Genomic DNA, 18,900 nt, shown 5'->3' with positions numbered 1-18,900 from the left:
GATGTTTACAAACAGTGCACAGCTCAATCTTAAGGATTTTAACGAGGTCTATGGCGACGTGAAAAAAACAAAAAACAACAATAAAACGTTGGCACTGGTGAGTACATTATGAGATTAACCTCTGGCGGTCAATGTGTTAAGAAGAGGCTGGTCAAACACCTCCACAGTATGCGACTGTAATCCCATAAAGATCAAGGACATTTAATCATCCAACATCCAGTTTATATATACCCCTGACTGAGTAGCTGCAGATTTGAATGTTATTCATGAAGCCTTTATCTGTCCAAGCTAAAAAAATAAAGAAATTAAAATAAACGATATGATAAACCAAAATAGTCTAACTAGAGTTAGACTTAAAACTTTATTTTAAGTATAACCTTGTGCCTATGCCCTGTAATGGTGCGTTCACACGGGCAGATTAAAAGATACAAAAATACACAGCATTTTTGTCGCTGTGTTGCTTTGTATCTGTGTTGCTCAACGCGGTCGCTGACGTCATCAAACGTGCGGACATCGGAGCTACAGTTGTAGCTTTGTATCTTTGTATCTGGAAGTTGAACCCAGCTCAACTTGAATTTGTAGCTTTGTATCTTTGTCGCTAGAGCTACAGCTACAAACGTCGTATGTATCTTTGTATCCATCTTCATGTCGCTGGTTTCCATTGAAAATGAATGGTAGCATGTATCTTTTAATCTGCCCGTGTGAATGCACCATAAGCCCCCAGCTGTGCAGCAGTCATCTGTATCCATTTGCCAAATGATTTAAGCATGCGCGCATTGTGTGGCATGTTCATGCGTTTGTTGTTGAAATGCGAACGTCAAACCATATTTTCTGCTAAATACAAGTGGCCGACTGTTGATGCGGTGTGGATTCAGCCACATCAGCCAAATCTATAAATTAACTAACATCACGTTAATACATTTTTTTTGTAACTGTTCACTTACTTCTTCTCATCAGAGAGGTCAATGTTGGTGCCAAACTTGATGTGCTTCAATGGCCCTTTCCGCCGCCGTGCCGCACTGTGGGATAATGGGAAATGTAGTTATAGGAACCTGAGAAAGGATTTCTGAGCAATGCAGTTACATAATCAAAGATGCTCCATTATTTTAGAAAGCCATCCAAATTCAAATCATCCATATCTCGCGTTACTGTTGCTAGATATCACGAAAGTGTGTTGTTGTGAAAGAGAAAGGTCGATAAAGTTATTTTTCTCCTGATTTGTCTTTCTGAAAAAAGCCATTTTAGTGTCAGAATGTTTGGAGGATGTGTGGCTTGTGAAGAATGGTTCCAATATTTAATTCAGTGACCATGGGGCTAAAGAACAGGTCAGAAGTGGTGTTCACGTTCACTTCTCCCATTGGAATAAATAAACTACTAGACACTAGACAGAAACTCACTTCTCTGAGGAGGTGGCTGCTTCTGCTTCCAATTCCTTCTTCTTCTCATTCTCCTCCTGAGGCACAGATACAGATCATAGTTGAGTTAAAAAAAACGTTGCAAAAGGTGAAACACTTTGAATGATTTCAAACAATCAGTTAGTGAAAGTCAGTCAAATGTAGGTTTACATTTATGCTAGTGGTTTGCCAGAAATAAAAGTGAAACCACAAAACAAGGGGCACGTTTACTGTTACTTGCTAGCCAAACTGCTTTGATGACACAAACAAGATTACCCCTGCTTGGGGTAACTTTGATTAAAAACGAATTAAAGCATAGAGTAAAAGACACCCATGGTGCAGAGCTTGGTCATGGGGGCACGGAGAAGGTTGGTATTGGAAGAGCGAAGGTTTTCGAGTGGATTAGACAGAGTATTTCAGTCCCTTTGGATATATTTGTTTTGGGTAAAATTCTGAACAAAACGGATGTGTGGGTACAAATAAATAATACGTAAATACAGTATGTGAATGTTTTTGTGAAAAACTGTGTCCGCAAAAGCCACCCTGATTAGAGTCTATCCTGGATGCCTTTCTGTCTTTGCAGTCTAACCATTATTATATATTTTTATAGCTTTTTACCCCTTTTTCTCCCCAATTTGAAACATCTTATGCCTTATGACTACCGGTAATCTTATTAGGCATTTTTTATTTTGGAAAATATTTTAAAATAGAGAAAATAGCCGATCTACAAAAACAAATAATAGTTGACTCTATTGTAAAAGAGCCAGTTGTGTCGATTAATAAATGCAGTTTTAACTTAATTCAGCACTATGCGTTTTAAGTTTAAATTCAGTAGTCCAATATGTGGCCCTTCACTCACTTTATCTAAGTCAGTGCTGCACACCCCTGGTATAGACGATTGACAAAGCCGTCTGCACCACAGTTCAAAACATTAGACTTGTTTGTAGTTTTTTTTTTCTTTAATACAATTTTAACTCAATTGAAATTATTACAATCAATGTACTGTAATGTACTGTTCTAAGATTTACACTATTTCATCTTTTCTCTTTTAGGGTTCCTAGGAAAAGTATATTTGAAATGGGGCAGGGGTCTATGATTACTAATTAAAGTCAATTTCGGGGTCGATGACATGAACAAGCTTGAAAACCATTGGACTATGGTACCACTCTTTTAGCCTCTCCCTCCCACAAGCACTTCTATAGTGTATAAGTGCTAGTCCTGTGTAAAATCTACAGTCACTACAGTGTGTGTGTGTGTGTGTGTATCCGTCTGCCACTGACCCGTAGAGACTCCTGGAAGGAGGAGGCCTGGTACTGGGCGTATTTGACAATCGTGGTGTGGGAGCGGCTGCTCTCGCAGCGCCACATCTTTCTGCTGCCGCTGGGGTCCCAGTTCTCATCAGTGGGCTGGGCAAGCTGGGTCCGCACCTCCACCAGGTGGTCCGGGTTGGCCTCCACCAGCGTCTTGGTGGAGAACAACCCCAGGTCTGATCACAGGCAGAAAAGGGTTAGCGAAGAGGCATGAAGGGAGGAGAGGGACAGAATGGAAAAAGTTAGTATGCTCATTGGAATAACAGAGCGGAGACGTCGCGGAGCGTGCTGCGCCGACATTCCGGTGCTTTCTGTGTGATCTCACTGTGTGTCCGAAAATAAATGACCTCATGTAATTTCAAGCAGAGAAATGAGACTAGTCGATTGCGGAGACACACTGAATGAGAGGTGGGGCTGATCCATGTGAGCACCGGCGTTGTGTGTGTGTACGTGTATGTGGTCTGTGTGTCGCTGTAGAAGCTTTTCCTCTACTCTAGGCAGAGACAAGTATAGGAGAATGCATGGCTGGTATAGTGCAGTAAAAAAAAACATGTGCAGTATGTCTATGACAACACTAAAACTGGATGATGCGCACATTATGGCTGTCAAATAATCAAACTTTGAATAATCAGCGACTTTAGGAGGAAAAATGTACACTCCATTGTCGCTATATGCAGTTAATAGGCGTGGCTACCATTCAATGTTTTATGGTGACCAAACAACAGTAAAGCAGCACTTGTTGACAGTCTTTGATACACGGCTGTGTAACCTACGTTTAGTGCGTGCTGCCACATCAGCCTCTCACCTGACTTTAAACAAGCCAAAACATATTCCATGTTCATAACATGAAAAAACACCCAGGAGACAATATTTTAAATCATGGCCTCAGGATATTGCATAAAGCACCAGTGGTGGACTAGCAATGCATTTTTAAGGCTGCTTTGCTTACGTACCAGGACTAGTTTTGATAATTTGGCAGACCCCCCTTTAAGTGTTACCCACACTCATTTACATTTAGAAGTGGGGCAATCAGGGTTATGATTGCGGACTTTTTAGAAATCGATTATAAAATGATTATTATTGTAACAAAATAAAAACAATAGCAGATCTACAAGCACAATGAGTTTTGTGATCGTGTCGTAATCTTGTAGATAGGCTATTTTCGATATCTTTTTGCAATACCGTTGTACAACAAAGTATAAGACAGGGCTTAAGTGGTTAATCAGACTAATCAGACTAATTTAGTCAAATATAAGAAAATCAAATTTGAAAAAATTGGTCGATTCATTGATGTATACTTTTTTCAATCATTGTAAAATGCACTTTGATTATTCAATGAATCGAAAAAGTAATCAATAGAATAATAATTAAGAGGATGATTGATAGTTGCAGCCCTAATTGCTTTTTTGGACACGTTACATGACTTCAGGTTTTTCAACGTGAACCACAGCAGCTTAGCCACGTATCTACCTGGTGAAGGCCCGCTACAGCACTCTGCAGCTCAACAGTATTTGTGCAATAACATTTTCTACTTGCAGGTGGTGCTGTTGTCACACATGTCAAATTAATTCACAAGACCCACATGCACTCTCCAGCGAACATACTGACACACCCACATGGCCATGTGAGGGAGGACATGTCTTGAAACTATAAACATACTTGAGGTACTCCTTATGAGGACACAATCGGATAACTACACTGTAAAATGTGCATTTATCCATTTGTAAATTAATACTGGGTACAACTACAAAATGGCTCTACACTCATGGGAATAGTCTCATCAGCGTCTTGCGTATGACATGGGTATCTCATGCAGTCTATGAGTGAGTGTGTATATGAGACAGATGTCCTACCCAGTTTGAGGGCTCCGGCCAGTCCTCTGATGACGGTCACAGGGTTGGCAGGGTTGGTGCAGAACTGGTGGAGGGGAGGGAAGAAAGCATCTCTCTTGTTTTCCAGCTGGATGGAGAGAGACGGCAAAGGCAGGAGAAGTCAGGAGAGTGCCAACAGACTAAACTGACAAAAACAGAAGTGTCCGTGGCATGGCCTACCATACGGCTACTTCCACGATTTTATGGTACTTGTTAGATCTGTTTTTATCATTTAAAAAACTATTATTGGTGCTCCTTACAATTTAGTGGGTGCTCCAAAATTTTTCCTGGTGTTCCTAACTTTTTGGGAGCACCAGTGTTAAATTTTTTTTTTTGATTCCTGTACTCACGTAGATGCTGGGGGTTGGGGGGTTTAGTTTGTCCTTTGGCAGTGTTGGGGTGGGCGCGGGAGGAGGGCGTGGTGGGGGGCACTTGTCCAGGAGGACGCTGCTGGTCGACAGCCCGTTCTTCCCCAGATTCCTTCAGTCCAGTGAATGAGAGAGAGAGAAACAAAGAGACACAAAGTGAACGAGAAAGGCAGAGAAATCAGTTCAACTAAGAACTTAGCGATGGTATAGGGCGGCGTATATCTTAAGTGTTCTGTAGACTGTAACATGTACTATATGTCAGGAGGAAATCAGTTTGTGTAAACAGGCTAGAACTAGATTTATTTTCACCTGGGAGGTTTAATAAGCATACTGTAACAACACACCTATTTGTAAAATATAATAACCCAAATTTAGACGCATTAATTTGGGTCTCAGAATATTAGGACAGGCACTTGACGGCAAACACTTTAACAAAGGTGTATTCATATGCAACTCTACAAGGAACGAGAGGCTAAAACACAGGAACAGATGTATAGCATCCTTCTAGCAGTCAATCTACACACACACCAGGATTTCCAATTAAAAAAGGTTCTCATTTAACTGGCCAAATATACAATTTACTAGCCATATGTAATACACATGCATGTGTAATGCAGATACAAGCAGGTGCACAACTAGACGTTTAAAAACAAAGCTGCCGTTTCTGCATGTATATTTTTTCCTAAGAAACAGGTTTCAGACTTTCAGGGGGTTGGGGCGGTATACTGCCGAAATGCCAGGACACGTTGCTTTTTCACTGCAGTAATAAAAAATTCATACCGCCCCAGCCTGTGTGTGTGTGTGTGTGTGTGTGTGTGTGTGTGTGTGTGTGTGTGTGTGTGTGTGTGTGTGTGTGTGTGTGTGTGTGTGTGTGTGTGTGTGTGTGTCTGTCCCCCGCATCTCTCATGTATCACTATGGACCAAAGGGAGTGATTTACCGAGTGGGAAGTCGTCAAATCAGTGGTAGTCCAGAACCATCTATAAATCCGCAAAACTCCATATCTGTCCGTCTGTGTGTCTGTCTCTCTCATGCCCATATATGGAGCACAAAACATAGCCGGTGTCCATACAACACATATTGCATAACCGGAGGGGCATGCACATGGTTCCCAACGGGCATCGGCCTAGTAATAACAATAGCCAATATAGCTGTCATTATTTATTTTTAGCGGCCAGTTGCAGACATCCCACCTCTACCGGAAGTTCTGGTAGTCTCCCGGGAATTAGCATCCACTCTTGGACACCCACGAGTGGTCATAAATCTACCGCAAATGCCGACCATGTGGTGGATTTGCAGGAGAACGATTTGTATTTACTGCTCAGTGATCAGATCCGGTCTAGTGCCCGCCTACTGGCTCGGTAATTAGCACACATAACACATTCAGGCGCACAGACCGGATCTGCAACCTGCAATGCCCCTTTTACCTCCTCTTGTTTAGTTTTCATTTGTCACTGAACTGTCAATCTGGCAAAATGGATTAATGTCATTTGCTGTGGGAAGGGTGGGCGTCTACTAGTGACCGCAGCCTTTGGTCTTAGAAGTACGAGGAGAGGGGAAAAAAAATCAGTTATAATTCCTGTCTAATCTTCTTCATTTAGATTACAGACAGGCAGAAATAAAAGCAATATAACACCCACTTCACATCAGATTATTTGAAGCATTACCCGTGGCTCAAAAATAACGATACATTTGCCTGTTGCACAGCGTGCAACATTGAGTTTTCTATTGTCCAGGGTGGTGTTAATGACTTTTAAAAGGCATGCCGACGTGAGTAAGATGCAAGCCGTGTCAAGCTAGCAGTATTATTTAACAATGCTATAGTTATGAAGTTCAGCTTAACCACTTACTTAAGCCGTATTTATCATGGTTGTAGCTGGTCTCTACCTATCGATCTATATATAAATGAGCTTGTAGATCTACCAATTTTATAATAGTAATAAATGACGTATATGTTTTCCCACTTGGGTCCCCGTCCGTGCAGCAACAACAATCCCCCACCCCCGGCTCGACCTCCCGGAAATCACTTTTTCCAGGGTGGGATGTCTGCAGTTGAATTATAGCTGGCCAATGGCTGGAATAAACAGCCAACAGAAACATTGACACACACATGTGTGCTCGCGAAACTCATCATGAGCACAGGACTTACAATAGTTCATTGACAGAATCTACTCCAATGCAAGTAATGGACATACAATTGACAATGACAGCATTCTAATCAGAAGAGAAACAACTGTGAGCCAGAGATGCAAGCAGTCCTCAGCAACAGCCCTGCAAAATGCAAAACACACACAATCACAATTTCTCCACAGCTTGAAAAGTAAAGACATCAAGGCCTCACCTGCATGCTTTGAGCACCTCACTAGAGCTGGGGTAGATGGACACTGAGGACCAGGGTGCCAGACCAGAGGGTATCGAGTGCTTGAGAGCTCCTACGGGAGGCTCCGCCTTGACCGGGCTGCAGGAGTCTTCCGGGCCCTTGCCGTTGAGCGTGGGGCCCCGACTGTTGGCGTTGGACGGGCTGTTAAGGCAGGAGAGGCTGTTGGTGGTGCCATGGGGGTCTACTGAGCGGGGCGAGGTCGAGGCGGTGGACATGGCTGAGAGCGGCGAGGAGGCCAGTGAGCCGTGGACCGCCGGGTGGACGTTGTTGACTTTCTCTGCCGGTGCCTCTCTGTGGTTATTACTGCAGTTATTGTTATCGTCATTGCTGCTAACATTGGCTTTTCCCTTTAGCAAGAGCTTTAGCTGAGGATTGTCTGAACCGTGTGTGCTGGCGGGTGCAGGAGAGCTGGGCTGAGATAGGCTGGCTGTGCCGTCCGTCACCCGCTGCTGGACGTGATTAGCCAATCCCTGCGCGGCGGCGGGACTAAGAGGCGTCCCCGTGGAATGCCTGACCGTGTTCTCAGGACCCGAGGGCAATGCGGGGCCGGAGCCACCATTGTTGCTCCCTGAGGTCGTGGCTTCTTTGGTGTGGACCCCTGAGGTAGTGGCGGAGTGGGGGGGTGAGCACAAGTGGTTGGGCGTGGTTTGTGGGGACGTGGGGGACAGGGACGAGGCGGAGGAGGAGGCAGTGCAGGGCCCGGAGGAATGTCCAACCTGATTGAGAGCACCAGAGCCGGCAGGGGGCAGCGAGGATTGAGGGGAAGAGGACGAGGAGGAAGAGAAAGGGGGTTCTCCATTGGGACCTGCCGAATGGGAACCCTGACTTTTGTGAAGCCCCTGGAGAGAATGAGAACAACTAAATCAGCTAAAAAAAATTGTTCAACACCTCGAAGCTTCCAAGATGCTTGACCAGTTATGCCAACCAAAATATATAACACAAATAATCACACAAATATAATCATGAAAAGCAGAAGAATACAAAAAGGCTAATAGTAAAAGAAGAGCCAGCGGGGTACCTGAGAGATGTTGCTGCGTTGCTGGCGCCTCCAGGCCTCGTCTGCAGGACTGGGACTGTTGGTAGTGCTGCTGGTGCTGGGGTGACTGGCGGCTGTGCAGTGATGAGGTAGAGAGTTCTGCTGCAGGTAAGGCACGTTTCCGTTGCTCGCGGCTCCGCCACCCCCCACCCCCAGGGTGTGATTGTTGGCCGGGGAGCCAGTGCCCGCTGGCGGCCCTGCGGGGCTCGGAGTGCACGGTCCGTTTGACGTGGGCCGAGCGGTGCAAGGGGGCCGGATGCCCACGTGATTGAGGGGAGAGGTGCGGGAGAGGGCCGCATGGGGGTGGGAGAGCTCAGCCGAGGGGCCGTTGGGAAGGCTGGGTCGCGACTGGCCTGCTGCCGCCTGCTGCCTCATCTGACGTGTCAAGAGTAATCAGGGAAAGATTCAGGAAAAAATTCATTAGAAGCTATCAAATTGCTCCAAATTGCCTTATTATTTAATTACTACATTACTAAATTAAAACTAACAGAGGGCCTAAGTAATCAATGCAATGCTCTGTATAATCTCTAATGTGTTTAATCAAGGTGTGCATGCTTAAGTTTAACTTACCTGCTGCTGATGCTGCTGCATGAGAGAGAACTGGTTCTCAAGCTGTTCCAGCATCTGCATCTGGAGAGGCTTGAGGCTAGCCCGGTTGGTCCGCAAGTGATCCAGGAGCTACATGGAACAACCAGACATTTAAGTTCACAACAACTCATAACGACAATGTGGTGTCACATGTATAAGGACGGCTCTACGGGGGCAAAGGCGTTGTTCTCTCATGTGTCCTACCTGAAGTTTCTGTGGTGTTAGGTACCAACTAGGTATCTGCTGCTGCCCTGGGTTGGTGGCCCAGGACTCGGTAGCACCCTGTGTAAAAGACAAAATTAGCGAGAGTGAGAAGGTCTGATGTGGTATCTGGTATCCTAGAGTAACTTTGTAGCACTTCATTGTTTTCTTGGCACTTTATTCACTTGCCCATTTGCATTTACCCTGTCATATGTACTAGAGTTCATGTCACATGTAATTTACAGGTTGCTCTGGATAAGAATCCCTGCTAAATGTCTAAATTGTTATCTGTGAGGAGGTTCAATCACATTTTTTAGCTCAATATCACAGTGATAAAACATTGTGGAGCTCAATATCACAGTGATAAAACATTGCAAGGCATACCTTAGTGGGACTGCCAGTGCGTTTCCTCTTGGCAGGACTGGCCTGAGCATCTGAGTGACTGCTGGAGGCCTGGCCTACCTCTCCTTTGCACGCCTGGACAACCAATAACGTGACACCATTTAATAAGAGCAGATTTAAGACTAGGTACAGAAAACCTTATTCAACATGTGCTCTATCGGTCATTTTCTTGCGTCATTGTCTTACCATTGTTCTCATTTTCAAAAGTCAGGGGGGGAATACAAAACATTCAGGCACAAATCCAATCCACACATTTCTGCGAATGAATATTGAATAGCATGACTACATTTACATGCATGCCAATAATCTTAATGCAGCTATAACAATACTCTGATTAAAACACCTGCCACAGAAACACCTTAATCGCTCTGTGTGTCTTGGATTAAGGTAATAATCGGAGTATTCATGCTGTGATTAAGATGTATGGTAATGCAACATCAGTGACATATTTTACGGTTTGTTTGGGCGAACTCAGTGAAGTGCATGAAGTCAAAGATTCAAAGAACATTCTCTCTTTCCGTCACCCACTTTAACAGCTTAGCAATTATTATCATAGCCACAGGAAGTGCTATAAGTTTATCAATAGATTATTCAATTAATTATGTACGTATGCTTGTAAATTATATTGACCGACACCTCACTGGGTGTGGGAGTCATTTTTAGGACGCAAGCAGCGTTTTACTAGCCGTTCTCAGTAGCGGGGGGCAGGGCCAGGAGGACAGGACTCCGTGGTGGAAAATAATGCTTGCAACGTTCAGAACGGCAACTCTCACGCTTTAGCGCACTCGGTGGTGCTTCTCGTGGCTCGAATTCACTTGAGACTGCACCCCTCCGTTACGGTCCAAAACTATACTTTATCTGTGAAAAAAGTAGTCTGCGGTTGTTGGAAAAAGTAATATCTGTCACCATGCTCTGACATTAAAATCAATCAATCAGCAAAGAACAAGACTAGGTGAAAACCAAGTATGGCTGAACAATGTTTGAAATGCTAGAGTGGCAACAATCGGCCAAGTTAATCAGGATATTATATTATCCAGGACTAGCAAATATTCTGTTCTTAGCATACAACAAGTTTGGAGTGAGCTGAGTGGTACTGCTGTAAATTCCTTCTGAGGAAGCTGAGGACATAACTGAAGACTCTTGTGGGCGTAATTTAAGACTGTGGAGCCGCCGTAAACGGCCCCTGATGACATAATAGGAAACTGTTCATGCAGAACAATTTTGAAAGAGCAACGGTCAATGTGTAAATCCAACACTCGACTGGCCGACCAGTCGAGTAACTTCATCAGTCAGTGACTCGGTCAGTCAGTCAGTGACTCGTCAGTCAATCAGAGACTTTTGCATTTATATGGCTGGCCCTGCGGTTGCAGTCCAACAACAACAACAAAAAAGACATACAGTATATAGTGAATGAATTAATATGCATCAAGCATGCATTTCCAGCTTAACTGAGTGAGTTACAATGTACAATGACAAGGCATCCTTGTATGACTAACAGCATAACTTAAAATGAAATCCCAGGCGCACGGGATCGGCCGTTCTTGGCAGCAAACACAAGTGCAGTGTGGAACATGATGAGTGGTAATAGCGTTGCCTAATTATTTTTACACTTAAGAAGTGACAAGGAGAAGCACCATGAAGGTTATCTACCACTCTAGGAATTAGGCTATTCATGCTACGGGCCCCGTTCCAGTTCTTTCAAAACCGTGTCCTGATTTCCCCCCATTTTACAGTTGTTAAGACACAGCGCTATGAGTTTCACAGTATAGAACAGAGGACTTAAATATCACTGAAATAGGGCATCTGGGTGGTGCAGGTGTAAAGTCCCTGCTCACCACTGTGGAGAAGGGCGTTTGAATCATCCGTGGTGCATCCAGCTTGGCCGGGTGTGCCAACAAACACAATGGGTGGGGAAGTGTGTTTCTGTCCCTGCATTAGCATCAAACTACAACTTCAGCAAGGAGCAGAACTGAGAAAGATAGCGTGTTTTACTGCCCGGTGAAACTCTTTACTGTCAGGTGAAAAGAAGCGGCCGGCGACGTCACGCGTATCGGAGGATACACGTGGTCGTCTACAACCTCCCCAACACCAACCAGTAGAGGTCAGCAGTGACAGGGACAACATGGGGGAGTTTTGAATAATGACTACATTGGCAAAAAAAAAAGAAAAAGGATTTCAATAGAAAACATTTGAAAGCGCTGGAACGGAGCCTCGGCCATAGCTAGCTACTGTGACTTTTTTAGTATGCAGATGGGTTTCCCCGAAAAGGCTGGGATCTCCACTCTGTGCTGGGTCTCACCTGCTGTGCAGTGTTCAAGGCGCCCTGCCTGGATGTGAGCTCAGCAGGGATGGGTAGGCTCCACGCCTCCTCAATACTAGGAAGCATTTTGCTCTTACTTTGCAGACTACCTGGCTGTAGGTTACACAATTGAGCCTAGGAGAAACCGCGTGAGACACATGACTTCAGTGCTGCTCTTGGGTTCAATAAGAAAAGTCACTTCTATAGAGCACCTACAGATGATGAGTTATATGCACTGTAATCCTCAGTGTTCATTTATCTCAGATATGGTACAAATTTAACCAAATGGACCGGGTAAATTTTACACTGAGGATTGTACTGTGTAGAGTTAATATCAAAACATTGTATATAGTAACCCCTTTTGGGAGATGGTACAATCAAATCAAAGAAAATAATTTGTCAAAAACAATGTTCAATGCCATGGAGTTATGCCTTTACAATTACAGGTGAGAAAATGTACTCAAACACGCCAATATGAATTACTATTCATATCTCATTGATGACCATATATCACAATAGATCATTAAAAAATAAATAAAAACAAAGCCAATGGCATTGGCGATGCTTGCATTATGCACAACACTTTAAATGCAGATGCACCAACATACTGCACAACATCTAACAGACACAAGTGGGTAGCTGTCATCGGCCGCCGTGCTCGTGGCATCCATACCTGTAGCAGTTTGATGCGCTGTGTGAGTGCGGCGGTGTTGAGGCAGGCCTTGCTGCGCGTGGCGTTGATGTAGCACTTGATGGCGTCGTGCGGCTGCCCGCACGACTCGTAGAGGGTGCCCAGGTCCATCCAGGCGGCGGCGTGACTGTGGTCCAGCTGCACGGCACAGATGTAGGCCTGCAGCGCGTCCATAGGCTGGTTCTGCTGCTGGTACAGCACCCTGCGGGGACGGACGAGAGGAGATCAAGGTATTCACGGGGCTGTCCTGCTGGATTTAAGTCCTTAGCGTCGCAGTCCCGTCTCTTGGTCCCGAAGGACGCCTCCTCCCCTTCCCCCCTCCACTGTCTATACATCCACAGTTCCTCTGCTACCTTTTCATCCACACTCTCCCTTTGGTCCCCTGTCGCAGTGCAGTTGCTTGTGCGTTTTGAGAGCCGCCTAGCCTCATCTTAACTAGCACAGAGGCTAGAGTCAAATCCTTTTCAGACAGACATTGCAGTAATTATGGTGACAGATTGGTTCCAACTCGGGTCACTTACCCTATGGAGCACCAGGTGTCAGCACTGGCCTCCGACTTGTCGATGGACTGGCGGTAGGAGATGAAGGCATCTTGAACCTTCCCAATACTGGAATAACACCTGCAGAGGAGAGACGAGAGAGAGAAAGAGCACAGGACATGAGAGTCAACACAAACTCAAAGAAACTTCAAGCACCGTCACATGCCTGATGAAGGACATCAATACAACACTGGACGTTGTCCTCACCGACCTCCACCTCACATACCAAACAAATCAGTGAGAGCGTTTACCACACAGCATGTAGCCTAGTTTAGCAAACACCTGGAGGGACAGATTGGACTCGGGGGACACAACCAGAGGGACCAACATCGATTCAGTCTGGCATCTTGTTGTATGGCCTATGTAACATACATCTAACAGAATTCTGACATACGCTTAACACCTTTACCGCCGGGCCCGTAGTTCTACGGGCCGTTAAATCCAACGGTTAAGCGCCGAGCCCGTAGTCCTACGGGCTGCGGTCTTTTCGCGCATGCGCGGTCCGGGTGCACTTTCGGAATTTTTTTGATCCACTTCCGTTTCCGGTTTGATGACAGGAAATAGAATTATTTGGGATCCGGTTTCGACGATCACGCCCGCTCCCATTCTACAGACGAAACTGAAACTCAATTCTCTTCCTGTAGTTTTTTCTCCTCGCATTTCACTGTTTAACGTAATCCGCTCTAACTACAGTCATGGAAGTCCGTTTGACATGCGGTCTTCACTGGGAGATACAGGGAGATCTCGCGGATGTAAACAGACCGTTCACGGCTCAATCTTAAGGATTTTAACAAGATCTATGGCGACATGAAAAAAACAAAAAAACAACAAAAACACCTTGGCACTGGTGAGTACATTATGAGATTAACCTCTGGCGGTGGATGTGTTAAAAGGGATATTTCACTTTTAAACATGTTTGGGCTCATTTTACCATTTACTCTGGCTTTTATGAGCACCCCAGACAGTTTTTAAGTTGCTTGATTCATTATTTAGATATTTGATATTCATTTTATTAGACAGGCCCCCTTCCTATACAAACCAGAATCACAACACATTAGGGTTATAGGATGACTCTGACAGCGCTGTCACCCAATACATTCCTCAAAGTCACTTTAACTAAAGGGTTATGTAGGATGATTCTGACAACATTGTCACCATATAGGCTACATTCCTTAAACGGTTGATTTACTTAAAACGTAATAGTACACAACTTTCTGATTAGCCGATGAAGTCCACAGCAGCTGAAATATACCATATAAACCAGGGGTCTTCAACGTTTTTCAAGCCAATGACCACTTAGCTGAGAGATAGATGTACAATTTTATTAATAGCTTCATGACAGCACCATCAGTGTTGTGCAAATCCTTTGCCTTTCCTGGCTTTTCCCTGGGTTGGCTCCCACAGTGTCAGTTTGCTTGCCACTAGGTTCCAGGTGCCTGACGCAGTGCCCTGCCAGCCTCATCCTTCTCTCTCTGACTTTGTCTGTGACCCGTGGTAGGGGGTCAAATTTCTGATGTGGTCCGTCCATGTGACACCTAGTGCCATTTGTAGCATTCTTGTGTAGACTCCATCCAGAGCCCTTTCCTGTTGTGCTGTGAGGGTCCATGTCTCAGACCCATACAGCAGTACTGACTCCACTGCCGCTACTAACAGCCGCCTCTTGAGGTCTTCTCCCATGTCAGATTTCCACACTCTCCTTATCCCATGCAGGGCATTCCAGGCAACTGCCCTCCGGACCTTTAGGTCCAGTTCCGTTGAACTATATAACATACGTGAACAAGTAACCAACATAAAGCTTGGCATAATTAGAATTGATCAAAATAGGCGTCAAGAAGCGATACAAGGAATAATGGGGAACACTAGGGGTGAGATAGAGACTTAAAGGGATACTTCACTTTAGGGCCGGGGACACATTTAAAAAAAATATTAAAAATAAATGAAAAAAGTTATGGAAAATTCATGGCCCCCTCACGCATTAGAGTGTCCTACTAATGTGTGAGGGGGCCATGAATTTTCCATAACTTTTTTCATTTATTTTTAATATTTTTTTAAAATGTGTCCCCGGCCCGAAAGTGAAGTATCCCTTTAAGCTTAAGTTTGAGTTTGTAGAGACTTAAGCTTAAGTTGAGTTTGTAACACTTTTTTTCACCCAGTGACAATTCCCTATGTAATCCTGGGTGCAACTCTCCCTCTGCCAGCCTAGGGAGAGCCCTGAACAGAGCTCATGCCTCCTTCAATGCATGACGAGCTAGCAGGCCGCTTCTTATTACCTGACAGGTGGGACCAGGTTTCCCTGGTTGGACGTAGCGCGTGGAAGGAACACGTTATTCCAACCAGTTCCTTTACCCTCCATCAGGCGCCCCGGCTGACCCAGGGGGAGGCAGTATAGAGACCAGGATTACAGCATGTTTTTTTGTGAGGGTACCTACCCTAGGGGACACGGGGAGAACATGCAAACTCCACAGGAAGGGTCTGATTCTCTGGACGTTGTACAGTGTACACATACAGTATAGAGTGTTCTCTCACTTCGCTGCAGTGTGCCTCGTTGGTTACAATAGGAGTCACCAGTGTTGATGGAAATGCAAGAACTTTCCAGGGAAGAAGAGAAGCTTGAGATGATGGGAAGGCATCCACTGTGAGTTGTAAGCCAGGCATGCAATGATGCTCTCTTCAACCTGTGTGTCAGCCAGTATGATGTCTGGAGGCCCTTTGATCCCCTTTCAAATATTTATAATGAGCAGGTTGACAAATTTACAAGGATACAAATTACTTTAGTTCAGAATGTGCTCTTTCCTTTTTCCCCCAGAGATACATAAGACACAGATGATACAAAATATAATACAAATAAGGTGCCATAAAATAACACATACATAAGCCATAACAAAAAGAAAAACAATTGTAACAAAGCCATCTTCTTTATCAATGATGCCACATTTAATGATATATTAATGTAGTTTCACTTTGAAACATTTATGGGGTCATTTTAACATCTACTCAGGCTTATGGATGCCAGTTTTTAAGTTGCGCCCCCTTCCTATACAACTTCCAACACCAGAAGCCAGTGAAGGACACACAAAAGGAGAGATTTGGGCAGATTGAAGACCAGGCATGTTGCTGCACTAGTTGAAGGGGCTTGAGTGAGCATGCCTGGAGGCCAGCAAGGAGGGAGTTGCAATAGTAAAGCTCTAGGGTGCACACAGTAGATGTTAAAATGACAAGGGTTTTCAAATGAAATGCCCCTTTAAAATGTATTATTCAATATAATAATGATAATAATAGACCTAGTGAAAAGTATCCATATGGCCTTAACAAGCACAAATTCCCCATTTAGAGACAGAATGCATGACATGGTGTCAACCACGCTCATTTTCATCTTACCTGCCAAGGAAGTACCAAGACTGGCCCGAGTTGGGGTCTGCTTCTAGAGACTTCTGCAGACACTGGATGGCATAGCTGTCCTTGGTGCCTTTATCTCCAAGCTGCTCCACCGTGTGATGCATCCAGCCTGGAGGGGCAGAGCAGAACAGGGCTGAGCCGATGCAGAACCTCACTCGAATAGTACCAGTAAAAACATTATTGAAAAAAAAAAAAAACTAGTGCTGGGTTCAGCAATGGCCAACTGCTGCTACTGAACGAACGTATCCATTAGGACAAAGAAGCTGAACGCTAGAGTGCAGACACAGGGAGAGCCAGCCAAAGGGAGAGGTGAGCCGGTCTGCTGTCTGATGTGTAAATGCACCAAGTCTCATAAACAGAACAAATGGCTCATCTTTCTACAGCTTTCTGATGAGCACAGTTGAGAGCGAGGGAGGCGGTGGTGAGGGGGGCTATCACACACACACACACACACACACACACACACAGGTTTCAAAGGTCCCATCCGAGCCAGCCGTCACAAACAACTCATCCCTGATCACCTTCCACTCCCCTGGCAAAAACACACAACCACACACACACACACACACTCACGACAGGATAGTAACAGGCAATGTATCTAGCTGCTAAGCAGGAAGTTTGTGTGGGTCTTCCTGAGGGAAGACACACATAACACTCCCATTCATTTTCCTTAACACCTGTGGCGTGTCTCATGGGTCACCATGACAACTCCCGCGGGAGAGAATGAGATTTTACGACGGGGAGGAACATTGTGCACACTGCACAACGCATGCACAAGCAAAGGGCCGTCTGTGTCTGTGTTTGAACAGAACAATGTTAGAGAAGTGTGTGTTAAAACTTGGGAGCGGTGATTTAGCTGTGCATCTAAACTTAAGCCTCACAGGTTAATTTATAGATTGATTTATTTGTACAGAGTGTCCACTTTCAAGGCTTGAAGGAAATATACCGTATGTGCTTGTGTGTTGGGGTGAATATATATATATATATATATATATATATTCGTTTTGGTCACCTGCCAAAAACATGCCAGTATTGTCCTCTCACAAAGACCACAGTATAGTGACTACAGTATATTGCCGATTTTCGATTATATGCTTTATTATTATTGTTTGCATAAAAAATTATGCACATAATGTAATGTCAGAACTGGTCAGTACAGCTATGGCAGCATAAACCCCAATGCAGGGCTAACAGTACAGTAGCCAGTGCCTAAAATTATATTTCTACCTCCAATGACAGGCAAGCAAAACAGTCTAGAAATTCTAAATACCCTTACTTACATTTTACTTTTAGAATGATTATTATACAGTTAATTTAATAATAATCTAATAATGAACATTTGCTTTATAGCAATGTATAGTAGCTACAGGGTTCCCACACAATTTTCAAAACCTTTCCATAACATTTCCAAAGTATTCGAGTGTCGATCTACTCTTTTTGTCACGTGATGTCCTGTATACATTAGGCTGCTCCTCCCCCTCGAAACAGATCCTTCGCAGCCATGGCCTCAGTTTTCACTGCTACGCCGACGACACACAGCTCTACCTCCCCTCCAAAACCATTACTGCTACCGCCCTCTCCACTCTCACCACCTGCCTGACTGACATTAAATTCTGGATGCAAAATAACTTCCTGAAACTCAACGGCAATAAATCCTCATTATTGGTCCAGATGCCCTCACCCGCTCACTCATAACTTCTCCCTGAATATCGACAGCTCCATTGTCACCCCCTCCACCAAAGTCCGCAACCTTGGTGTCATCTTGGATCCCACCCTTTCCTTCCAATCCCACGTCAACCAGATTACCAAAACAGCTTTCTTCCACCTCCGAAACATCGCCCGCCTCCGTCCCATACTATCCCAAATTGCTGCAGAGACACTCATCCATGCCTTCATCACATCCAGACTCGACTACTGCAATAGCCTCCTTTACGGTGTCACCTCCAAAGTTCTCAAGAAACTCCAATATGTGCAAAACTCTGCTGCCCGCCTCCTCACCAGAACCCGATCCACCCCGGTCCTCCACTGGCTCCCAGTAAAACACAGAATTGATTTCAAAATACTCATTATCACCTATAAGGCCCTCAATAACTAGGCTCCCTGCTACCACTCTGACCTCCTCCCAACGCCACGCCTCCTCCCGCTCCCTCATGTCTGGTAATGCCAACCTCCTGGACTTCCCCCCCAAAAATGCACCAAACTCCCACCTCACAGCAAAGCCTCCCCCACTCTTGCAGTGTTCAAAGCCTCCCTCAAAACCCACCTTTTCAGACTTGCTTTCTTCGTCTAAATCAAACCAAATCTCCCTTTCTGCTTTTTAGTCGTAGGTTAACTCATTGACTGCCATTGACGAGTTAACTCGTCGAAGATTTACTGCTCCATTCACTTCCTGGTTAACTTATTACTTAAAAATCTCAGCTCCTGTGT

The 18,900-nt window shown here is 44.7% G+C and overlaps 1 protein-coding gene across 2 annotated transcripts in view; it reads right to left on the bottom strand.

The window, feature by feature from the left end:
* Nucleotides 1-18,900, bottom strand: part of kdm6a (lysine (K)-specific demethylase 6A) — a 60,669-nt gene that overhangs the window by 7,433 nt on the left and 34,336 nt on the right. For both annotated transcript variants that reach the window (XM_080456939.1, XM_080456940.1), the window contains 14 exons: nt 16,456-16,582; nt 13,060-13,158; nt 12,521-12,740; nt 11,848-11,982; nt 9,531-9,623; nt 9,150-9,227; nt 8,928-9,035; nt 8,340-8,732; nt 7,283-8,160; nt 4,926-5,055; nt 4,558-4,663; nt 2,675-2,880; nt 1,398-1,453; nt 945-1,019 (listed from right to left, as the gene is read on the bottom strand). In XM_080456939.1, coding sequence (XP_080313065.1) covers nt 945-1,019; nt 1,398-1,453; nt 2,675-2,880; nt 4,558-4,663; nt 4,926-5,055; nt 7,283-8,160; nt 8,340-8,732; nt 8,928-9,035; nt 9,150-9,227; nt 9,531-9,623; nt 11,848-11,982; nt 12,521-12,740; nt 13,060-13,158; nt 16,456-16,582 — 2,704 coding nt within the window. The remainder of the gene's footprint in view (nt 1-944; nt 1,020-1,397; nt 1,454-2,674; nt 2,881-4,557; nt 4,664-4,925; nt 5,056-7,282; nt 8,161-8,339; nt 8,733-8,927; nt 9,036-9,149; nt 9,228-9,530; nt 9,624-11,847; nt 11,983-12,520; nt 12,741-13,059; nt 13,159-16,455; nt 16,583-18,900) is intronic.

This window comes from Gymnoscopelus braueri (genome assembly GCF_963280865.1).
Source record: "Gymnoscopelus braueri genome assembly, chromosome: 18".
Lineage (NCBI taxonomy): Eukaryota > Metazoa > Chordata > Actinopteri > Myctophiformes > Myctophidae > Gymnoscopelus > Gymnoscopelus braueri.
Note: the sequence above shows the minus strand (reverse complement) of the source record. Positions and strands in the feature narration are given on the sequence as shown.